This window comes from Pinus tabuliformis, chromosome 9 (genome assembly GCF_031772625.1).
Source record: "Pinus tabuliformis cultivar Carrire ecotype Pingquan chromosome 9, CPIR1, whole genome shotgun sequence".
Classification (NCBI taxonomy): domain Eukaryota; kingdom Viridiplantae; phylum Streptophyta; class Pinopsida; order Pinales; family Pinaceae; genus Pinus; species Pinus tabuliformis.
This window is the reverse complement of record NC_142307.1, coordinates 9,334,153-9,359,805: the sequence shown is the minus strand read 5'-3', so window position 1 is coordinate 9,359,805 and position 25,653 is coordinate 9,334,153. Positions and strand designations below refer to the sequence as shown.

Sequence of the window (25,653 nt, the reverse complement as noted above, 5' to 3'; positions counted from 1 at the left end):
GTTTGATATCGAATTTATTATATGTTATTTAGAACTAAGCTATTATTTAATTATTCTTATAAATTTTTAATATAATCTCTCCCGATATCATTTTCTTCCACCATTAGTTGTTTCTATGTTCTATTTCTTATCTTGTATAATAGTTTCTATTATTTTGAAATCATTATTATATAATAATAATTTTAAAATTTTGTAAATTTTCATTATATGTATAATTTTCATTTATATACAATATAATTTTCATTTTCATAATTGTATATAATGTAATATAATTCCAAGTGTAAATTTGTCACCCAAAGAAAACAAACATTCTACATATTGACACAATTCCTATTAAAAAAATTTATTACACTAATAAATTTTATCTTTTAAAATATTTTTAAAATAATATATATATATATATATATATATATATAAAAACAAAATATATTTTTTCATAATACTTCAAAATAGTGTACCCGAACTGATAATATTAATAATACGCTGTAATATATATATATATATATATATAACAGAATACTCCATAATGATTAGCATCTAACTAACTTTGAAATATGAACCTTTCTCCTTAACGTTAAAGTTGTCGGCGCAGTCCTTTTCCGATTTATTATTACTTGCACAGGCGGGCTGCCCACTGAGTGCCAAGGTGTAAATGTGAACAGCGTAAATGATTGTGGGGATGAGAGGGTATGACAGTGCTGGGTGTTAAGAGGTTGAATGCCAAGGTGTAAATGTGAACAGCGTAAATGATTGTGGGCGTGAGAGGGTATAACAGTGCTGGTTGTTAAGAGGTTGAATGACAGGTAAGACTCCTATCTCGCCATTGCGATGGCCATGCGGTCAAAAGAGAAATAGCAGGGTGTCGCGTTGCAGACCACATGATTAATAAACGAAGCGTGCAAAGCGTGCGTGGGAATCGGTAAGCTTAGAGCATTGTTAAATACAGGATAACCATTGGCTGCAACGGCATAAAATAAGTGCTGAGTAAATGCCGGATAACCATTGGCTGGAACGGCAGACGAAGGACCTCATTGATTGATCGTGACCTGTGCGCTGTGCTACATTCATTTAGAATTCTCTTTAGGATGTGATGATAATTGGAAATCTGTTGCTCCTGAGAGTGAGAAAATTCCGAAATTGTTTAGATAATCTCGTGCAAACAAGGCTTTGAAAATCTGATTGCTGTTTCTGAACGGGAGTCAAACTCTAGGGCGAAGGGCGTTACCGAACCCGGGGAGAATGCGAGGCAGAATCCACATTGTAAGTTGCACCATCGGGACTTGAGTTTGTCTGTAGGCCTGATCACAGATAATAGAATCGCATTTATTGTGCAAGGCACGAGCGGCGCAATGAAGCTCAATAATCGGATCGGAAAGTATGAGGTAGGACGGACATTGGGAGAAGGCAATTTCGGCAAAGTCAAGTACGCCATTGATGTGAATACAAGAAAGAGTTATGCCATCAAAATGTTGGACAAGGACAAAGTTTTCCATCACAACATTGTGGATCATGTAAGTACTTTCCCAATAGCATCCTATAAATGGAAATTAGGATTCTCATCTATTAGTTAATGGTTTTTTCCAAATGTGCAGGCTTTTACATTTGGAAACTATACTGTTTATAAATTGTTTTGGGAAATATTGTGTAGTCTTGGAAGACTTTTAGAGTACATACTCCATCCATTATCAGAAACAACTTCATGTGTTACTGATGATGGATGATCATGGTTGTAGTTGAGTGCACTTTAAACTTAAACCTTTCTTTAAATTATATTGGACATTGAATAAATCAGTATTTCTAGTGTGTTTAGCGGCATGGATTAATAGCCTCTGGTCGATTTTTATTTCCAGGAATGCGATGCAATTGGTGACTGATACTTGATGGTTTTAATTTAGAGACCATAATAATTCCCAACAATTAACAATTAGTATTATAACCTGGAAGAAATTGTTAGACATGGAATAAACTAACAAACAATCTACGCAGTTATTTCCAAAAACAAATTGCAAAGCATAACTATATTGTTCTTTTCTATGTAAATCGCATTTTCTTTTTAATTTGGCCGGTGATTTTGTGGTCATTTGTGTTTGCAGATCAAGCGTGAAATATGCTCTTTGAAGTTCATTAAGCATCCCAATGTTGTGAGATTATACGAGGTACGCTGGTTCGATTTGCTAAACTTTTATCTTGAAGCAAATTTTGGAATCAGTTTATTTAACCAATGGTTGGGCTCTGAAACAGGTTTTGGCGACTAAGAAGAAGATATATATTGTTCTTGAATATATTAGTGGAGGTGAATTGGTGGACAAAATAGTGAGTGTGATGTCTAAACATGTTATGTTTTAGAGTTTTTGTTGCAATTTTTATTTTGATTTGGGCGAAAGCTTTTTAAACTGAATTTTAATTTTTGTGATATAAAATGAGTTTTTGAGCAGAAATTGTTCCTCTCGGTATCTAAAATGGTTAAATATTACATTGCAAAAATCAATAATAAATGACCAAAATAAAACTGTACACGGATAGTAGAACTTAAATAAGATTGATATCTTAACATTAACTACATATATAGATTCAACATCCTAAAAATCATTCTATTGTAGAGAGTTTACTACTTGTAATTCCAATTTTTTTTTTTGCCTAATTTTAAACCCATTAAATAGAAAAATATATGCCAAAAACCTTCCAAGAAACAGTTGGCATCCTGGATGGCGTTTGCCTGACACTGTAATCCTGTGTAGTTAATGCTGTTATTTTGATGTGACAAACAGTAATCTCCGTTTTCCATATGCAGTCGTATAATGGCAAACTGGAGGAAAGCCAAGCGAGATTGTATTTCCAGCAACTTATTGACGGCGTAGGATATTGTCACAGCAGGGGTGTTTACCACAGAGACTTAAAGGTATATATATACCTATGCAGCTAAAGTCGCGATATCATATTCATTGAATATGAAGATTCTTAGTTCTAGTGATCGTTTTATTTGAAATAAACATTAATTATTTACTGAAACTAAATGAACAGCCCGAAAATATCCTGCTTGATGCAAAGGGAAATGTGAAGATATGTGACTTCGGCCTCAGCGCGCTGCCCCAGCAACTTAGGGTATTTTTCCAACGATTTTTCTATATCCGGGGAGTTATTTTGATGCGAGGAGGGTATCTCATTATTTTATGTGTGAGCGTGGTCTTTCAGGCAGACGGGTTGCTGCATACGACCTGTGGAAGCCCCAATTACGTGGCTCCCGAGGTAACTACTTAACTGCCAGAGTGAATTAAAGTTGCAATTGGTCATAATCAGTGAAAGGAGATTTGATTTGAGCCATAATACGTACAGGTGATTGCTGGCAGAGGATACGATGGTGCTTCTGCTGATGTTTGGTCTTGCGGTGTCATTCTCTTTCTTCTCTTGACGGGCCGGCTGCCCTTCGACGACAACAATCTTGCCGTACTATATAATAAAGTACTGTAACTACCAAATACAACTTGCTTACATATTTTATTAGATTAGGGATAATCTCACATCTATTCAACACAATGCGCTGTTCAGATCCTCAAAAGTGAATTTCAGTGTCCAAAATGGCTTTCGCCGAGCACTTGCAACTTGATCAGAAGAATACTCGATCCCAATCCCAAGACTGTAAGTGAAAACCATTCATATCAAGTTTGATTTAGGGATCGTATGACGAAAAACTCAAAGGCTTGTGATTATAAATATTTGTGTTCTTGAATATATACAGCGCATAAGTATACCAGGCATAATGGAAGATGAGTGGTTTAAGCAAGGTTATTCACCCGCGAAGTTTGTAGATGAGGAGAATACTGATTTGGATGATGTGGATGCCAGTTATACAAACTCCGAGGTATGGGCAATGAAAAATGCCTTTACACAACCTTTTTCCTCTTGATTTCCCTAACGAGTATGGAAAATTGCAAATACTTATTTATCATATTTTAAATTACATATTATTTAACAATTAAATGGTTACATTATAGGGTTAATTTATTCTCAACCAACAAAAAGTTAAAGTGTTGACTACTAGTAAGACAAAAAAATTAATAGAAATTTAGGCTACATAACACTAAGTTAAAATTTAGACATTGTTTTTTCCTATGCTGAATAAATAAATACAATATGAAAATATCTATAGTTTTTTATTATTATATACTACAGTATCACTCACAAGTAATTATTTAATTGTTAATGCTCATTATTTATTTTTTATTAATAAAATTTGTCATTATTAGTGTGTTTATTCTTTATTATTGTTGTGTATTTATTTCTTATTATTGTTGAGTAATCACTATATATATTTTTTTTTCCCATAGAAAAAAGTCGTAATTTTATTCATATTGATAAAATTACATTTTGTAGATGCATGAGGCATATTCAGATGGTTGTTCCTATAATGACAAGCAGTAAACAGAGAAAAATACACAAAATAGGAGATGGTTGTTCCTGTAATGACAGGAAGCTACAGAAATAGAGAAAAAAAGAAAAAAATGTTCCAACAGACTAAACTTTTCTACCCTTCTTCTTCTCCACCCGTCGCCAACCACCAGTGTCGGGAGTGGGTGTTATAATAGCTAGCTGCTTTTCCATTGGGATCAGTTGAAGTTCTTTGTCAGATTCTGAGCCCTCTGATCCATGGGTTCGTTTGATGCCGCTTATTTCCATTTGTGGCTCTTGTTGCAGATATGAAATGTGCGGCCCCAAATGAGTAGTTGGGGCATTCTCTTCCTTAGTATATGTCTGTCTCATTTGAGTATCAGGTTATGTTTGGTTCTCTGTAGGCTCCACATTTATGTCTTCTTCTTCCAATGGGTCAGTGTGCTGCCAGCCTTTGGGCTTTTTCTGTTGTTTCTTGGTTCTCCTGGGGTCCTTTCGAGCAAATGGGCAATCATATTGAAGGTGCCCTGTTTGCATGCATCCCCTGCACCGGAACGCTGTGTTCTCATAGTCGAGCTGTTGTATCCATTGAGAATTATTGAAATTCAGCGTGATGTGGTCAGGTAGCCCCTAACTCAAATCTACTTCTACACATATTCTGGCAAATGTAAATATTCCCCTGATAGCTCTGTCTTCATCCATTTTTAGGAATTTCCCCAGGGAATTCCCAATAGCAGCTAATACTTTGTGATGCCAAAAGTGTAGAGGGAGACCATGTAGCCTTACCCATACAGGCATCGTTGAGACTTTCATTGTATTGGCATCGAAATCAGAAAACCAGGGGGTGAGGAAGAGGCCAGCACTGCCCCAGAATCAAGGCCCCTGATTTATAATGCTTTCTCGTTCTTGTTCTGTGTTAAATCTAACTATGAAGTACCCTTTGGGGCATAGGTAAATTTCACAGTTTGTTGTCCATGTTGTAAAGATCCACTGGTGCAGGGCATCTGATTTTGGCCAGAACCCATTAAATCTACAAATAACTGCATTTTTAGATAAATGAGAGTGTAGACTAGTTACCTCTGGCATAGATACTAGTAGCGTTGGTGATTCTGGCTTTTGTTCAACAATGTAGGGTCCTGGTAACTCTGATGGTGGTGTTGCTTTATTTTTCATTTTTTCCTTCCCTTTCACTACATCCCGAAAGGAACCTGTATTTTTAGAGTTGGTTCCAGTGCTTCCGCCACGCAGTCGAAGATTTAAAATAATGGTTGAATCTTTGGCGATGTCGTAGTGCTGGAGAGTTTGGTTGTCCTGCATACTGTATCCTGAATATATAAGGTTTTGATATTGTGCTGGGGTTCCAAGGTGTCCCTGGATTTCCTTTTTTAACGCATGGATGCTCATTCCCTTACTGAGCCGCATGCAAAAATGTTTTCCCTCAATTGATTTGATGAAAATCTGGATCAGATCTGCGTCCATACGGAGTAAATCGGTCTTGTGGAGACCTTGCTTTGTTGGATCTGGCCGACTGGGAAGTAGTGGCGAAATATTTTGTTCAGCCCTCATCCGCACAGTCGTTCCCGGCCAGTTCATTTCTCCCTTGTCTTTATGCACGATTATAAGATCTGAATCAGGGTGGGTTTGCAGATCTGGGCGGTGACGGGCTGCATCGTCCACTCCATGTCCAGTTATAATGGGTTCAGACGGCACATGGTAGGATAAACCCTGAGGCAGATAAGGTGAACACACCCGTGGCCTGTGTGAAGATCGATCAGCCGCCGGGGATCGATCAGCCACAAGGGTTTTGTTGTCCGGCTCGCTGCGGAGCCAATTCCTTGTCAGTGTGCTCGATTCCGGTAGTCCTGCACCCGATTTCCTGAGGGGACGACCTGTGAACACACCCCCATCGTTGATCTGCTGTGCAATGGCGGCGCTAAGGAGTCTAGAAACCCTAGCCATCTCCTCTTATTAGCTTTGGTTTCTTCTAATCACTATATACTTTATTAAAAAAGTGCATTTATTCTTTATTAATACTTAATGATTATTACCTACTCCAGTACAAAGATGTACATTAGATAAATGTCTCAACATATTTCCATTTGGCATATAACTTAAAATAATATAAAGGAGAATGCATTCAATAATGAGTTGACTATTAGGGGCCATAAAGCCCATAGGCTCACAATACCAACTGAATTTAATTGATTTCAATGCATCTATAACTATTTGAAAAGTGTAAACTTTCTTTAATATCACATTGTCATCCTCTACCATGCCCTAATAAAATGGGCCATAGTTTAAAGTGGCCATGTAATTTTCATCGAGAAAACAATAGAAACTCTCACAAAAGTTTAAGAAAATCCAACTGAAATTTTTGGAAATACGGGTTACAACTGTCTAGCTTCAAGATTTTGGGTGCCCCATAGGTTTTTGATGGTGCTTAGTCCATTTCCACCATCAAAAAAATGATTCAAACACTCACAGGATTGGATTTCTAGAAAAAAAGTATCGCCAGATTATAGAGAGAATTTCAATGTCCAGGCGAAATTGTGGCCTCGTTAGACAATGCCATAAAATTGTATTGAAAATATATAATAAAATGACAATGCTTTGTATTCATATGAAAGGTTGGGTTTGTGTCTAGAGAAATGACACTCTTACTATCACTTTGCACTTAGCCCTACTTTTAACATAATGTTATAGCCATGAATCAATTTATAAGTCCCATTGCTTGGGCAATGTTTGGTCTAGTATAGACCTATCATTGATCTCTATAAATGTTGTAAGATATTTCTCAACTAAAGGCTTAGTTCCCACATAAATCAGAACACTCAATGGTCTACAATTTACCATGTGAAATCTATGCAATATAAAGTTTACTTACTTACAATGGTTGGACCAAAGATTTTTATATTCTCTATCATAATCTTCATTCATATAATATATTTTCCAAAGCCAAAGTCTTCATATCAAATGTTGCTAAAAGTTGAGCCCTAAAATCATATTACATTCTTTTTATTACCAAAGAATAACATATCATCTACATTTAGACTTATAATAAGGAAATTATCAATGTTTTCTTTGTAATACACATAATGATTTAATTTGTATCTCAAAAATCCAAATAACATCATAAAATAATCAAATATTTGGTACCACATTTTACTAGACTATTTGAGATCATTTAAAGACTTATTTTTTTTAACTTTCAAGAACGAAGTGTTATAATTGTGTTATATAGATCTCCTCATTCAAGCACCATGTATGAATCTTGTTTTTGCATCCACCTATTCTATTAAATAAAAAAACTATTAATCTATCTCCTCAACCTAGGAATATCCTTTTGTAGCCATCGTTGCATTGTACTTTTCAACATCATAATTTAATCGATCTTCTTCTTGACCACCCATTTATATTGAAAGGATTTTTTTTGTTGAGAAATGTACCAAGTCCCACGTATAATTCTTTTAAGTTGAAAGAATTTCCTCATCCATGGTCAACCTCTAGAATGCCTCATATTACATCTACATTGTCTATTTCACAGTTATAAGTTCATCAGTGTTAGAAAATAAACAAATAAACATTTAAAATTAGATGGACTATAATTTACATGTTTAGTTGTCCTTTTTGTTGAGTGGGGCTCATTAAAGTTTGAGATTAAACACTTTCTCCTCATCAAGTCCATCATGAACTTCTTGATCATTTTCTAGTTTAACCTTCTAGGTCTTAAGTAGCCTATGAACTATTGAATTTTTCTCATCTTCTTATGGTCACACCTTGAATGTGTGGGAAGAATTAATTTCTTAGAAAATAACATTCATTCTATACAAAATATTTCTAACCACATGATCTCAAATCTAGTACCGTTTAAAGCCAATGCCATAGTCAATGAAGATACATTTCATCATTGTTAATGAACATACATTTCATAGCCTTGCCATCAAACCTTGATCTCTCCTTAGGTACATTAGGATATTCCTCACAACATGAAGATGTTGAATCCTGTATTGACTTCCATAGGGGTGATAAGAGCTAATGTGAGTCACATGTTGATAAAGGAACATGTAGTAGAACCTACTTATGCCAAGCAGTTTCTCCTCTAGAATGACTCTGCTAAGCATACGTGTAGCTCTCTATGTTAATTTTTTGTTCACTATTATGTAATTGCATTTTATTGAGGGATGTATGGAGGTGTATTATGTATTTCAATGTCTTTCTTCTTACAAAACTTATCAAGCTATGTAAAGCAAGACTCAGTGTGATTATCAGTTTTCAACATCTTAATCTCCCCACTAGTCTAATTTTCCAAGATAGCTTTAAGTTCCTTAAACTAACCAAACACTTTGTGATTTATTTCTATGTAATTATACACATAATCATCAAAGAATGAGACATAATATAAAATTTTATAAATCAAATGGGATTTAATCGAACCAAATACATTAGAATGAATTTAGCCCAACAACCTATAAGGTCTATGAGAACTATAATAAAATTAAACACAATCTTAATTTTCATTATGCAATGCTCAAAAAATTAAAATTAAAATTAAAATTATCCAATCCTCTCACAATATTATTGTTTTTCAAAGTCATATCCCCTTGTCATCTATATGGCCAAACCTTTGCTGCCATAGCATGGGTTTTTCTTAGACTAACTTTCTTTTTGAAGAAAGGACTTGTTTAGGTACATAGGAATTATGACCATAAAAATAAGATATAAGTTCTAATTGTGAAGGTGTAGATCCTATATGTCTCTCTACTACATAGATTGAAGAACTATTACACTCAATAGTGCATGCATCAAGCTAGAAATATATTTATATGAATAGCCTTATTTAGTACCATAGCTCCTCGGTCCATCTTACACCCTTCGGAAAAAACACATCCTACACTCCTCTATCATTATGTGTACTTACCAATAGTAGGTTCGTATCAAACACGAAATATGCAAAAGTTCATTGATGCCCTTTAATTTTCCATTAGAGAATCTAATCAATAAGACAACCATGTTTGGAGGAAAATTATCACCAAGGTACAACATCCCACCATCATATTCTCATACATGAAAACCAATTCTAGTGGAACGTCATATGGGAGGAGCATTTAGAGTCTACTAGTCATGCACTTCCTCCTACAAGGGTTTCCAAAATTGCAACAAAGGCATCTCCACCATTGAAATTTTTTAGAATTAGATTGAAAAGCCTTGTCTCTAGCACTTATAGTTTGAGGTGATAGGGCCTTCATACCAAACTAAAGGAAATAGAGGTGAAAAATATGTTTCTAACACTAATCCATAAGACAATAATATGGAAAAACTTAGAACATTACAATTACAAAGAAATGAAAAAACAAAAGCCAATAACAAAATAATTTTCTTTTACATTTTCTCCATATTACTACTTAGTAATCATTACATGCCCCCATATCTATAAAATTGCAATGTATGGCATAACAGTTCATACATTGCAATGTATGACGTATATTAATAGTGACCATAGAAATAGGTGAGCATTATGCGCCCTCCTACATAACATTTAATACTATAACTAATGCTATAGATACCATCTCACAACAATGTTAACTACTTCAAAGCGTGGTCGATTTGTTTAATTACATGGATAGGTGAGTCTGTTTTGGGATAGGGATTCTAGGAATTTTAATTTAATTATCAAAAAATAATAGGTGGATAGTAAGGATTTAAAGTTTATGAAGTATTTATGGATTCTTTTTAGCATTTCTCATGTATAAAGGATTCACATTTATTTTAAAAGCTTGTTTGTGGGACAAGGGACCCATACTCTATCCCCCTCTAGTTTTGAACATGTGACCTCTTAGGAGGAAACATATGCTCTTAACCATTAGGGCCACTCAAGTTGTATTTATTGGTTTTATCCAATTTTAAGGTCAAGGCCAAACTACACACCAAATTGGTGTATGAGACCCCCTTGTTTGTGGGACAAGGGACCTACCTCTGCGCAACGAGTTGACAGCGAAATCTACGAAGGCATACATACTCTACCCCCTCTCGTTTTGAACCTGTGACCTCTTAGGGGGAAACACATGCTCTTAACCATTAGGCCCACTCAAACTATAACTTGGTAACTCGGTTGGCCTCCTCTTAGCGTCACACAATGTTCTAACTCTATTGATCTCCTCTTAGCGTGACACAATGTTGTTACCACAATAGCCTTTATTGATATTATAATTAAAATAATAATAATTATTTAAAATAAAATTAAGTTTATTCTATGTCGAAAAAATTAAAAACCGTATTAGTCTCTTACTAAAGTGAGCCTGAATGAGCTAATGTATACCCCTGGAGGAGATTTTAATCTAAAACTTCCTCACACATAACATTTCATTTTCATAACCATATCCTCACAAAACTTATTTTAATAATTTTAATAAAATAATAACATATGTGTACCTAAGCTATTTCCCACTTAAATGTTTTATGCCGGCCATAGATTTGTCCCATTCAAACAATACATATGTGCTGAACCGAGATCCCATGTGATTATTGCTGGCCTCTCGTTTTTATAATTGGCAATTGGCTGTCTTATTTTTGGTATCCCTACGCGCTGTAATTGCTAATTTCTGCCTATAATATGAAAAGGACCATCTCCTAGGGCAGGAAAGGGGAACAACTATGATGAACGCTTTTCAGTTGATAGCGATGTCATCGAGCCTTGATCTCTCTGGATTCTTCGAGGAAGAGGTATGCTCATTGCTCTTTGGCTTTTCATTTTTTTTCAAATGTTAACGTTTTAGTGGTCGGTTAGGGCAGTGACACAAAGATGAATGTGTGTGAGCAGGAGGCTGAAGAGAGAAAAACGTTATTCACGTCCACGTATTCTGCCAAAGAAATAATGCGCAAAATAGAAGAAACCGTCACAGCGATGGGATTTGTGGTACAGAAAAAGAATGACAAGGTATTATATATACACGCCCCTCACTTATACTACATATAAGTTCGATTTGGAGAGTAGGCATATAAGTTCGATTTTGTTTAATATAATTTTTAGAGAATCTCCCATTATTATTACATGAAAAACAGTATGTTGTTATTTTTTTAATATATTTTTTAATAGAATCTCTTATTATTATTACATTAAATATAACTATTTTTAAGAAATAAGTTTGTTATAATAAATAACAATTTTATTGTGATCAGGAGAATCTCCTATTACATTAAATACAACTATTTTTAAAAAATAGATTTGTTATAATAAATAACATTTTCTTTTATAAAAAAATCTCCTACTATTATTACATTAAATATAGTTGTTCTCAAAATAAGTAAGTTACAATAAACAACTCACTCTCCTAGAAAAAACAAGCAAATGATTTACTCTAACTAAAATCCTTCACTTAAAAAATAATGAGATGCTTTGATAGCGTAAACAAACCAATATTTTAAAGTAGTTTCAATAATGAGATAGATTAGCTTCGATAACGTAAACAAACCGATATGTTAAGAACCGGAATAATTAAAAATAAAAAGTTGTAAGATCACATGTTGGTTAGTTTTTGACTTAAACTGAACCTGCTTTTTCAGCTGAATCTACTTCATATGGATTCAAAGTCAAAGCGCAGTGGATATCTTTCAGTGGCAACTGAGGTAAGCCACTATAGCTCGATTAACGTTTATCCAATGGAATAGAAGGGCATTTCCGCCCATTATTGGATTATTCTATTTTTATTAAATATTACTTACTCCCATTCGACCAACCAGATAGAAAGGCAGTAATCTAATGATAAGCTTATATTAATATTTGTGTGAGCTCAAATCAAATGAATCAATAAATTTGATGGGCTTTGTTTGTTGTCTGGAATTAGGTATTCCAAGTGACCCCATGTTTGCATGTCGTAGAGATGAGGAAATCCACTGGGGACATAGATCTGTACAGAGAGGTAAAGCTTTTTAAATATATTTATTATTCGTAGCAAGCCATATATGAGGATGATTACTGATCGTGTGATTATTTATTCTATGAACACAGTTGTGCAGCAAGTTATCAAGCGATCTTAGCTTGCAAGAAAGTGATAGAGAGTGGGAGGGTAAACAAGGAATCTCTGCCCACTGCCTTACTCGTCTCTACAATTAAAGCATGGCTGTGCAGTAGTATATTTGTCTGAAAATTTTCGGGATTAGATAGGGAAATTGGAAAGTCAAAATCACTGAGAGTTGTTTACTTGTCTTTTGGATTTAAAATACAATTGAGTTGTGACATCAATGCTTGTTCATAAACAGTAAGAAGCGTTCAGACCATGGATATTTACAGCGATAAACATTGTATTATAAAACGATTACAGTACAGATTATTACATTTGTCACTTTGGAAGTACAGAATGGCAGATTTTGTAGTTGCAGTGATGTCCTTGCTTTTCCCAAGAACAAATTGATTATTTTTAAGTTTAAAATCATAGCGCAATAAAATATACTTTGGATTATATTTCAAAACATATGAAACACATTTGCTTGGTAAATGGAGGCTGCAGCTCCAAGTAAAACAAAGAAAATCTGATTGCTATTTACGCTTCACTCAGGTTGCTGGGCAACTCTCTATAAAACTCTGTAAAGATTTGTTTGCTTCATTGGGGTTGCTAAGTAACTTTCTCTAAAACTCTATAAAGACTTGTTTGCTTCACTGGGATTGCAAAGTAATTCTATGTAAAACTCATTTCAAAACATATGAAAATACATTTTCTTGGTAAATGGAGGCTGCAGCTCCAAGTAAAACAAAGAAAATCTTATTGCCCAGTAACTTTCTTTAGAACTCTATAAAGACTTGTTTGCTTCACTGAGATTGCAAAGTAACTCTATGTAAAACTCATTTCAAAACATATGAAAAGACATTTGCTTGGTAAATGAGGCTGCAGCTCCAAGTAAAACAAAGAAAATCTTATTGCTATTTAGGGTTCACTCGGGTTGCTGAACAACTCTCTATAAAACTCTGTAAAGACTTGTTTGCTTCACTCGGGTCAGGAAGTAACGTTTTTTTTCGAAACATAGAAAAACTTTTGTCGACGCTTTTTGAACCAACCAGTGTGGTTCATCGTCAGGACAAGTTGAATGAGCAGATCTCGCTATGCACTTTAAATAGATAGCGCAGAATATCCAATGACTCAAATTTCTCGATAAGGTAATGGCTAACAGCTCGATTTGACGTGATAACGGCTAGTTTGACTATGATAAGGGGTATTATATATATATATATATATATATATATAGATATATATATATAGATATAGATATATAGATATCTATTATTTATTTATTTATTTATTATTTTTTTTTAAAGAAAATTCGGTTATTAATATATAATAGAATAAATAAATTAATAAATATATAATAGAATAAGTAAATTAATGATGATGATGATGGTTAAAGTCCACTGACACCAAATTGGTCTATCGGACCTATAATTTAATTTGATATATGATGTTACATTATTAATTTATGTTTTTTTAAGAGATTATATTTATTTAACTATTAATTATTTTATAAAGTATTATTAATAGTTATAAGATTTAAATAATATTACATTTTAATAATAATAAAATAATTTATTAGTTTTTAAAATTATTTTATAAATTTTTATTATAAGATTCAGATAATATTACATTTTAATAATAACGAAATAAGTTATTAGTTTTTAAAATATTATTAGAGATTAAGCAATATTTTGAAGGAGTATATTTTTTTTAAATAATAAAATCAATTTTGTTGTTTTTTTGTATATGGAAAATTTAGGATATATTTCAAGAATTTTTTTGTGATAGAATTATAAGGAGACTGTTAGTTTTGTTACTAAATCTTGATTGTGATATTAAAAGTATATATACTATAATATTTAAAAATAAATTTATATTTTTATATATAACAATAAGTAAATAACAAATAGTATATTATAAATAAAAATTGAATTGGGTAAATATAATAGATTTTATTTTCTAAATTATTTAAACAAAATCCAATTTAATATATCTATTTATTAATTTATTTTGTTCTGTTCAAATTTACATATCTAAATTGAACTGTTTAATAATTATCTAAATATCTCTAGCCTAAAACTTGGTTATGCTTCTATTCTCCCAAATTTAGATTGATTTCTGTTGGTAGTCCTTTTTCCGAGCAAATTGGGAGCTTTTTGGTTTAGACTTATCCAAGTATTTCTCAACTCCATTACCAATAACCCAAAGGCAGTCCTGGTTCCAAAAGGAGTAAAGGAAACGAGGTAGCTTGACCAAGAGTAGAATGTCAAGATGTGGACGTCAAGATTAAAATCTAGTGTCCATTTATCCATTTATTTTTTAAATACATCCTTCAGGAGCCAAAGAAATATGATCCATTGCCAAAAATGACTTCTTTATTTTCAAATAAAAAGATGAAAAACCATTACGTACGCGGAAGAGAGCAATTTTACCTTTCATCAAAGAAGTCCAGATTTTCTTTATCCAAACCTCCATAAATCTAAGTGAAGACCACCTAGCAATAAATTTTCCAATTAATGCCTTCTCCGAATAAACCAGAGAAGTGCGACGAGCACCGTCCCGCAGAGAGACGTCCTTAACCTCTGTGTTCTTCTTAACGAACTCGGAAGACGCAACCGCAACGGGCCGTGGGCGCTTTAGAAGGGAGGCGACCATTGATTGGAAGGCGGAATCAACATCCAGACAGGGAGGGGGAGACCCCCTCCGCAGCAGCCATTTGGAAGATTTGCAGGTTCAAACCAGGTTCCCGCCAGAAGCGTTATTCGCTCCCACCTCAAAAACTTCTCAAAAACTTCCCTGAGTTCAAATCTTAAAATTCATGTTTGTTTTTTTCAGGTGTCAAACCAACAGTGAGGACAACCATCTCTGGCTGCTATCCGCGAATGTCGATTTGACTCATCACCGTTATCAAAGAAAACTACGCCACCTGTAATAACCCGCTGGTGGTTCGTAAGGGAGCAGGGTTTCACTCCTGCCAAATGCCTCTGGGTATTGAGCCGTTAACCTGTTTCCTTACGTCCCAGGAAGACGAGCTCTTAGCCAAGCAGAAGCAGTTTTACGGCAAAATTCATGTTTTTATTCGAACATAGTGTAACATTCAATAATTATTTACATATTATTTTATATCATAATTCATATTTATGTTTTTTATTTTCTAAATTTAATAAAATTTTCTTTATTAAACTCTTACATATTTATTTTCTTTATTAAATTACATATTTATTGATTATTTAAATATTATTTAATATCATAATTTTAAATTTTTAAATATTAATGATATTTTTTTTGGTTATTTTATTTTCATAACATAAAATAATTAAATAACAGTATTTTATATTTTTATGTTGTAGCATAATGAGGTCACAAATTTACTAAGAAAATAATTGAAATTTTGGAATAATTTTGAAAAAATGGTAGGAATTTTTGGTTACGATTATTAAACTCCAAAAATTTGGGTGTTTCAAGAGTTTTTGATAGTGTTGAATCCATTTCCACCATCAAAAATGGTCTAAACACTCCCAAGATTAAATTTCTTGAAAAAAAAAATTGCCAGATTCAAGTGAGAATGTAGACACCACCATTTTTTAAAAAATTTAATAAATATAGTCTAAACAAGTGTTAAGTATATATAAATAATTATTATTACTAACTATATTAATAGACATAAGAAATCAAGATTTTACTAAAAAATTGTATTGCCAAATTATTCTTATTGTACTTGATTATAGTAAATTATTTTTTATTATGAGAATATGTTTGATTATACTAAATTAACTAACAGACAAAATGACCTTTCTCTTATTTTTTATTATGAGAATATGTTTGATTATACTAAATTAACTAACAGACAAAATGACCTTTCTCAAAACACTTTTTTCTAGTAAACTTCATCTCATTTATATAAATTAAATTAATTCATTCATATTAAATCAATTCATCTATATAATTAAAATTTCTCATTCTTGATTTCAACCCACGATCTTAACCCTAGATCTACTAAGCGCCTAAAGGGATAAGTGCAAACTTCTTTTAGAGTGAAAAGATATTTATTTTTTAAATATTTATATATGTGTATTAATTTAAACTTAATTTACATAAAGTTAATTTAAAATTAATCTATTTTATAATTAATTAATTTGAAACTAATATATTATTTTTTACCCTTAAATAGACCATGAATTAATTTTTTATATTTCCAACACTTGAATTCTCTAATTTTTTGTCTAATATTTATTAATCTTATATTTTAATAAATATAATTAACTATTACTCTAATTTTAGTTTTTATAACTAACTAATATTTTTATCTAACAATTTAAAATGAATTTATTTTATACTTATTCTAACAATTTTAAATTAATTAATATATTTGAAATTAATTTATTTTATGTTTTACTTATTATTATGTTTTACATAGATGGCTTTACGCTATGGTCTACCTGGAACAAGCGATCCTCCCGTAGAGGCATTGGGGGAATAGCTTGTTACATTAAGAAGAACACCTCCCCCCATGTTAGGATTTATAAAAACGACCCTCACAACCAATATAGTTGGATAGAGATCAAAGACATTAATAATAAAAAGTCCTACATAGCAATATGTTATTTTCCCCCCATCAATTCTAACTTCTATAAGAAGAAGAATCTAGATAAAACTAACCCTTACAATGGTTTAGAGAATGATATTTCTAGCCTAAGGAATGACGGTAATATCCTTTTAATAGGTGACTTTAATGCTCGAACTTCAAACAACCAAGCTATTATTCTAAGCAATCATTCCAACCCTAATCCTCTTTGGTTAGACGAAGACCCTACTCTGGCTAGCAGGTACAAAAGGAGCTCTGAAGACCTCGAGGAAAATTTGTTTGGATCAGAGCTAGTCAAGCTCTGTAGTGCTCAGGATCTCATAATTTGCAACGGTGTAAAGAAGTGACCCAATTCCAACAAGATGACCTGCATCCATGGGCTTGGTAGCAGTGTGGTAGACTACGTTATTTCCGATCTCCCATTATACAACGAAATAATAAATTTTGACATCTTAAACGACCACGAACCTGACTCTGATCATAGGCCTTTACTTATAACTCTCAATTTTGTCATGCATAGAGTTCCCATAGAAAATAATACTTACAGCCAAAAGAACTTAATATTTGATAGAATAAAAATGATCTCTTTCTAAATGAATTAAAAACTAATTTGCTTCCTTTATCTAGTATAGACAACATAGAAGACCTCTATCATAATTTTATTACAACCCTCTCATATCCACAAGCTTTTCAATCAAGCAGTCAAGCAAGGGTTCCCTAAACCTTGGACTGAGAGCCTCATTATCCCTATTTTTAAAAGTGGGGATACAAATAACCCCTCTAATTATTGGACAATTATGATCAACCCTCTCTTAGCCAAACCCTCTCTTAGCCAAGTTATATGGTAGTATTTTGGAAAAGAAGTTAAGCATATGGCTTGAAAGTGAAGGTAAGCAGGCTAAAGGCCAAGCAGGTTTCAGAAGGCATCACTCAACAATAGACCACCTTGTTACGCTTAGGATCATTGCGGAGGAATGTCGTAATGATAAATCCAATTTATTTTGTTTCTTTGTGGACTTTAGAAAGGCTTTTGATACGGGTCCTAGATACAACCTTTGGAATAGATTAGAAGAGCTAGAGGTTCCTCTCGAGTTGAGAGCTGCCTCTATAAGGTTATACGAGAATGTAATTGCTAATCTAAAGAGCAATGAGGGGTGGTCGAAAGATATTAAGTGTAACATCAGAGTTAAACAAGGTTGCCCCCTCTCCCCTATCCTATTTGACATTTACATCGATAAGCTCGAAGGTTATTTAGAGGAAGCAGGATGTGATGGCACGATCTTAGCTGGGATAGTCGTCATCCTTCTTCTCTATGCTGACGATATTGTTCTTTTGGCAAGGTTCCCATCTGATCTTGATAAGCAACTCAAGCTTCTTAAGGATTTCTGCTCTACCATGGCTATGACTGTTAACACTGACAAAACAAAAGTTATGATTATCAAATCCAAGAAGGACACTTACGCTAATTTTATGTATGACAATAATAACTTGGAGGAAGTGTATTCTTACAAGTACCTAGGAATTGATATTCATCACAAGCTCAACTGGAACCATAGCATTGAGAAAAGGATTAATGGGGGGTGGAAAGCTTATTTTGGTCTTGAAAATAATTGTAAAACAGCAAACCTTGTAATGTGGGATAAAAAGAAGTTCCTCTTTGAAACTTTAGTCACTCCTGTTATCTTATATGGCTGTGAGGTTTGGGGTTGCAGCATCTCTAGAGAATCATGGAGAAAGATTGAGCAAATCCAGAAGCATTTTATAACTTATAACTTGAAAATTAAAAGTAATACACCTTATCCTATTCTCCTTATAGAAGTTGGTCTTTCCCCTATTGAGAGCCTACTATGCTTAGGTTTCTGTTGTACAAGCACAAACTCAATAACATAGATGATCATAGACTTTCTAAGCTAGCTTTAAATTCCAGCGAAAACCACCTAAGGCTCAATCGAGGGTGCCATAAAGACACAAGGGCCTGGTTAAACTATTGGGAGATCAATGAAAATGATGCATTGCAAAACATAAATAACATTAAAGATATTGTTACTTCTAAGTTCAAAGAAAAAATGTGGTGTGAGAAAGATTTAGTGGCTAAAAGAAAATTAATTTATTATAAGAAGGTCATCAACCCCACCCTAGAAGATCAAAAGTATCTCTCTATTTTAACTAGCTCAAAGAAGAAAATTAATATAACAAAGATTAGAACGAATTCTCATGAGCTCCATAGTGAAACAGGTCATTGGGCAGTTCCTAAAACGCCATGGATGGAAAGGATCTGCCATATATGTGAGAATAGGAACATCGAGGATGAAAACCACTTCCTCTTAGAGTGCCCTGCATACAACCACATTAGATCTCAGTTTCACAATCTTTGTTATAATACTGACCTTCCTAGCCTTTTACAATGTCAAAATTATAGTGAGCTCGGCAGGCTTCTCTCCAAGCTTTTTGAGCATAGGAATAAAATCTTAAATCAAAATAAATAATTTGTTTCTTTAGGTCCAATAGACCATTGTTTGGTCTCAGCAGACATTAACCATCATCATCATCATCATCATTAATTTACTTATTCTATTATATACTAATAACCGAATTTTCTTTTAAAAAAATAAAAAAATAAATAATTATATATATATATATATATATATATATATATATATATATATATATATATATATATATATATATATAGATATATATATATATACCCCTTATCATAGTCAAACTAGCCGTTATCTGTTCAAATCGATCTATTAGCCATTACCTTATCGAGAAATTTGAGTCATTGGATATTTTGCCCTATCTATTTAAAGTGCATAGCAAGATCTGCTAATTCAACTGGTCCTGACGATGAACCACACTGATTGGTTCGAAATGCGTCGACAAAAGTTTTTCTATGTGATTTTCACCGAAGAATCTTTGAAAATTTGATATGGATCATGTTAGCGCTTGAAATTTCACCTCAGGCTGAAAAAGGTAAACTTCAAGGCAACATCAAACCACTTAGCCTCGTAGCTAGCCCTACGGGGCAGGAGAGGGCTCTCTACGGTCTATCTCGGTAAAGATCTTCAATGGGCGAGATAACCAATAGGGTAACACTGATTTTAGGCTAGTAAACTGATCAAAAGGGTTGATTTGGGATTTTTAGGGTTTTTGGTGGAAAATTGGGGAAATGGCAATTTTAGGTGCTGGGATTGGACACAGTTTTCGCAGGGGGTTCTTTGGGGCGAGGTAGGAAACAGTATTGATGCCTTTAATAGAGATGGATGGATGAGAATGACCGGTGAGGAGTTAAAGAGAGCAAGCAATAACCTTGAATTCCCTTTAAACAGTCGAAAACATTGATATTAAGCAAACTTAAAAGCAGAGCATGACAGTCATGAGTTCTACTTTAACACTTCATTTGCCTAATGTGCAGAAGGAAAAGTAAGGAAATGATTCACATAACACACTTACAAGTACAAAGAGAAACACACCATCAATACATGTGACCACAAGAATCCCAAAAAGGACTGCAAAACCCTGGTCTTCCTTTGCCAAAAATTGCAGAGATACAGTGAGTAATACAATAAGAGCTTCTCCCTCAAGAGTCCAACCATGAAAATGAGCAAGAAAGTACATAATATAGATCATCTAACATCTTTCCCTGCCTCTAGGGGTCGAGCTCACTATCCTAGGAGCTGTTTCAACCACTTCTAAACTAAGCACTGAAAACTAGGCAGTCAAAACAACTTGCCTCTATAAGCTAGGAAACCAATTCATTCATTAAATGCATGCTATTTCATGAATGAATCTTCTAGAGAAGGTAAATAAGTGTCATATCAACATGAAAATACATAAATTACATCAAAGAGGGTGAAAAATCCCATCAAAAGTCAAAACTAGTAAAAGCTGGGCGAATCCATGAGCTGTAAGTGAAAAATTGTGAAAATTGCCTGATGGGTCGCGTGCATTTCCTGGACAGGTCACGCGCATTTGGAGGCACTTTTGAGGCACTTTCAGGTCTCCAAATGAGGTAAACGTGGGCTTGTTGGAAAGGTCTAGATGTCTACTTTCCAACCCAAGTGGAATTTCTGAATTTGGTGGTCATTTACCTCTCCAAAATGGCAATCTCCCAAGACTGCTTTCTGTGTGTCAAAAATGTGGCAGAAAGTCATTTTTTGCTTGTTTTTTGACTTTCTGGAGGCCCAAAACTTCATAAAATCTCTTGGCAATGAATGAGCATGTGTAACTTTTCATGAAAAATTTGGAAATGCTGAGTTTTTGCAAAATGGAATTGCCAAGTGAAAGGGTCGCGCGGGGGGTGAGACCCGTTAAAAGGACAAAACCTGTAAATTGCCTGAAAAAACCAAAATTGACCCAAAATGCTCAAAATTTCTTGGGATTTGTGCTGTGACTGAGCTATTTAGTGCCTTTCTCCTTCAAGGAAGCCTCGGCCAAGATGTGGAGGAGATCGGGCCTTTTTCTCCTTTTTTGTGCTTTGGCCAACCGCCTTTGAAGCACCTTCATCTTCGCCTTGCACACGTGCATCCGCGCCCAATAATGGTTCTTCATGTTTCTCAACAATTTCTTATCTTGGTTGGCCTTAGCCAACAACCTCTCCAAGTGAGCATTGAGCCGGATAAGCATGGACTCTCGCTCAGCGGGCAATAGATCACCGGGTCTCCTTCTATTCAAGATGCGGTCTCCACGAATCCTCCACAACTCGTCAAGAACTTGCTCATCCTCCAACTGCTTGTTGCGCTGCTCGAGATATGTAATTGTCCACTGGGCCATCTCTAACTTTTGCTGCAACAAGCGGTTCTCAGCCTCCTTTTGCTGAATGACCTCATGAAGCTCCGTGGTATGAGAGCGGGTATCAAGATCAATGATGTCAATGTCGGGATCACCGGTCATCTCCTCCTTGATCATGGGCTGCTTGCCCCTCTGTGCTGCCTATGCTGCTGAAGAAAGCGAGGCCCCTTCCACCCGATGTGGAGATAACACTCGCTGAGCCGATGAAGAAGGCGAGACCCCTTCCACATGCTGTGGAGAAAGTACTCGCCGAGCTGCTGCAAATAAGGCCCTTTGGCCTCTCTGATAAGTGACCAATGGTGAGGAGCTGACATGTCTAGTCACGGGGATGTCATGCTACTGTGATGGTCCTCCCTCCTCGTGAACAATCTCAGGATGTGGCGGGGGTGGTGCTGTGAAAAGTTCACGAGAGATGAACTCCGCCCATGAGATGCCCTGCTGAGCCAACTGATGTAATACCACAAGCTGAATCAAACCATAATGGTAAAGGCTCCTATACTGCTGTGCTGGGCTCTTCCTCTGCATCAAGGGCACCATCCTCTCAATGTTCTGGCACATGAAAACATGGATGTTCATCATCCGTACCCGTGTGAAATGCATCATCAGGCGAATATGGTATGAATATACCTGTGAAAATCTGCCCTCATAGGTAAAATAGAGCATGATAAGCCTCATCATGGGAGCATACTCACTCCTGAGAAATCTGAAGTGAAACACACCTGTCAAGTGTCTCATGAATGCCAGTCTAACGAAAAGCTCAAACTGAACACTGTCCAACACCTTGCGCTTATTCCAGACCTCTCCGACATTAGGTATCCCTGTGGCCTGTGCAATCACCTCGGGTGTCAATGTAAAGTCCACCCCGGCAAGGTTGACATGTCCATCATGCAAATGTAAAACAAATAGGCGAGCCAACTCTCTGTGATGCTGAATCCGAGAGATCCTCTCGCAAAACTCATAGCAAGACATATAACAGAAACATGAGACTGCCATAGGACAAGCCTGTAAATCTGCCAAAGAGGTGGGCTCCTCTCTTCTATGATGTCCACCCTTTCCACCCTTATGAGGCCTCCTCTGTACCTCAATCTCTGAAGCTGATGCCTGGTCATCACTTTGCTCATAATTGGTTTCGGTTTCTGACATTGTTTTAAGAGCAAAGTGGCTGAAATATACTGCTATTTCTGCTTGGTAAAATGCTGATTAAAATGCTGTTTCAAGGGGACAAGGAGCACGAGGGGAATGTTAGGGGAGGGACACTTTAAAGGGAAAATGGGAATAAATATATAAAACAGGGATTTTGGGAAAAATCATTGCAAAATCATTGCATATACACCATTACACAAACTTATTAACATGGATATTATTAGAGGTAGGGTTAGGGTTTGATTTTTACTTGTTAGGGAAGAGGGGTAGGGTTTAGGGCTTTTCACTAATTTTGCAAGGGAAATTTACATGGAATGTCAAGGAAAAAGAAATGGGAATGGGGAAAAAATGATTACAAGGGAATACTTTAAAACAGCATAAAACCCTAGCCACTTTTACAATTTCAAACTACAGCAACATGGAGCTTTTCTCTTGCACATGGAGATCTTGAAAATGTACTCATGATTTCTTTTAACCATAACAAGCAACAAATTTTTAAGCTTGAGGGCCTACCTCACACAATCCGGCGATTTTGTGGCTCCTTGGTGAAATTTGCAGGCGGTTTTATAAGGAGGGCGCTGACGGGTCGCGCGCCTCACCCAACGGGTCGCGCGCCACTGACGGGTCGTGCCCGTTATAAATTTGCACTGTCGGAGGGCGCTCAACGGGTCGCGCGCCTCTGACGGGTCGCGCGCCTGGTCTGACGGGTCGCGCGCCTGTCCAGCTCAAAAAATTCGTCCAATCTCTCGCCCAATCTCTCTTGCAAGTGACTTAGATGCACAATGAGGCTCGATGGAGGGAGATTGGGCTTTTATAACCTTGATTTGAATTAATTTCATGCCCAAACCCACTTTATAATGTTTTTCTTTGACACTTTATAAACTTGATGTTTTTGGTTTCCTTTTGTCCTGAAATTGACTAATTTGATGCTTTTGCTCGATACTTTTTGCAGGGATAACATCTGAGGGATCTTGGCAAGGGAGCCAGGGTTACATGCTGTCCTTTGAAGCCTTTTGAAATTTTACCATTTTTTACAAAAAATTGAAAAATGACCTTGGCTTTAAAAACAGGGTTTTTAAATCCAAGGTGAAAATTAACTGTACAAGATAGAAATTTTCGAAGAAACACCTTGAAAATCATCCCTCTGGCTTGCTGAGCACTTATTGACCTTCAGAGACATGACCTTGAAGACAAACTTGACCAAAACCCTAGACCTAGAATTTGACTTCAAGACAAGACAAGTAAGCTTGAAAGAGTATAAGGACTGAAACAACTTTGATCCAGCAATGCCAAGAGGGGGACAAAAACATCAGCTCTTCCATCAGGGTTATGGCATGCCTAATGGAATGCAAAAAATGACACTGATGAGACACCTACCTATGTAAATGCAAAGAGCTTTGATCGCTGATGGGGGGCTACTAGACCGACTCTAACATTGGCTCCAATGGGGATGGTAGCTCCTTGGAGGTACCAAGAACTTTAGACCTCTGGGAGAGCAGACCAGTGCTTTATCATCATTGGGCAATGGAGTCATTATTTTGAACGGATAACGCAAAACCTTTGACACATTTATTGAATAAAACTTGACTAAAAACTGACTGAAACTTAACTGAAACTTGACTCAAACCGACTTGATGACAAATTGAAATGATTTGAAAAACTCACTCAACAGACAAAACACAAATGACTCACGACTGACTTAACTAAAACAAGAACTTACAAAGCTTTTTGAAGGGCAGCAGTCCATCAAGATTTGAAATCATGATGACAACCACCTGTGTTTCTTACAAGACAATATACATCAAACTATATCAAAATGCCAATGCAACCAATCAAGAAGATGGCTTCTTGACTGATTCTTCCTATCAAAACTTCTGGTCAATAATACAAACTGATAATTAGGCATCCAAAAACATAGCTGACCATGATCTCCTTCATCACTGAATACTGCAATAATCACTTTCACTGCTGACTGTAACAAATCTGCCATTGGATCGTGAAAAACATGGAGATTTGCCACTGCCACCTCCTGCTGAAAGAACAAGGTGTCTTTTGCTTCAAATTCTGATCTGCCTTCATCATGTGCTTCGGTAAAAGTATGCTCATGGGCTTCAAAAATTCTGAACAAATGGATGAGCAGATCTCCTCTTGAAATAACATTTCAAAACATGAGACATATGAGAAAGAATCTGAAATGGAATCCTGAATGTTTTGATCTTCTGTAGTCTGACAATATGGTAGGTCATCTTCATATGATATCACAACCAAATTATCAAGTTCCTTATTACATTCTTCAATAGTATCAAGCACAATATTATCATTTATATCGTCTGTCACAAATTCATTCAAAGAAACTTTTTCGCTTGCTTGAGCAAAGATCTCACCTTGCTGTTCATGAGCTGACTGAATGACCTCCTCATGAAGACTCGTTTCTAATGACAGACTGGCAGCACGACTGAGAACATTTGAATCCATACCGCTGTCTATGATCTCAACAACAAAATTCTCCTTTTCAGGATTCAGCACAAGGTATTCTTGGTCATCATGATCTGAATGTTGATCTGAAATAGCTGACTTGACTGCATCACATTCTGAAATTGAACCTTGACTACCCTGCGTTACCTGCATGCTGTCTTCTTCTATGGACAGATCTGAAACAACATTTGCTCTTTCCTTATTTTCAACCATATGGAAATCTTCAGCCTGCTGATCTTGACAAGTGTCCTCTAAGTTTTCTGTGTGCTG

General features: G+C 35.3%; 1 protein-coding gene across 1 annotated transcript; it reads left to right on the top strand.

Moving 5' to 3' along the window:
- Nucleotides 1-1,125: 1,125 nt before the first annotated feature.
- Nucleotides 1,126-12,664, top strand: LOC149146857 (CBL-interacting serine/threonine-protein kinase 26-like). The gene is made up of 14 exons (XM_089439191.1): nucleotides 1,126-1,511; nucleotides 2,094-2,156; nucleotides 2,242-2,313; nucleotides 2,792-2,899; nucleotides 3,022-3,102; nucleotides 3,193-3,246; nucleotides 3,334-3,459; nucleotides 3,547-3,636; nucleotides 3,737-3,859; nucleotides 11,005-11,106; nucleotides 11,204-11,320; nucleotides 11,947-12,009; nucleotides 12,228-12,302; nucleotides 12,392-12,664. Exons 1-14 carry the CDS (start codon nucleotides 1,350-1,352, stop codon nucleotides 12,494-12,496), a joined length of 1,341 nt encoding a protein of 446 aa, XP_089295317.1. The 5' UTR covers nucleotides 1,126-1,349; the 3' UTR covers nucleotides 12,497-12,664.
- The last annotated feature ends 12,989 nt before the right edge of the window (nucleotides 12,665-25,653 follow it).

What these genes read in the sequence shown, in the direction of transcription:
- LOC149146857 (XM_089439191.1), top strand. Translation starts at nt 1,350, where the DNA reads ATGAAGCTCAATAATCGGATCGGAAAGTATGAGGTAGGACGGACATTG. An exon ending in TCGATCCCAATCCCAAGACT is followed by an intron (nt 3,637 to 3,736) that starts GTAAGTGAAAAC and finishes GAATATATACAG; the next exon opens with CGCATAAGTATACCAGGCAT. An exon ending in CCAGTTATACAAACTCCGAG is followed by an intron (nt 3,860 to 11,004) that starts GTATGGGCAATG and finishes TAATATGAAAAG; the next exon opens with GACCATCTCCTAGGGCAGGA.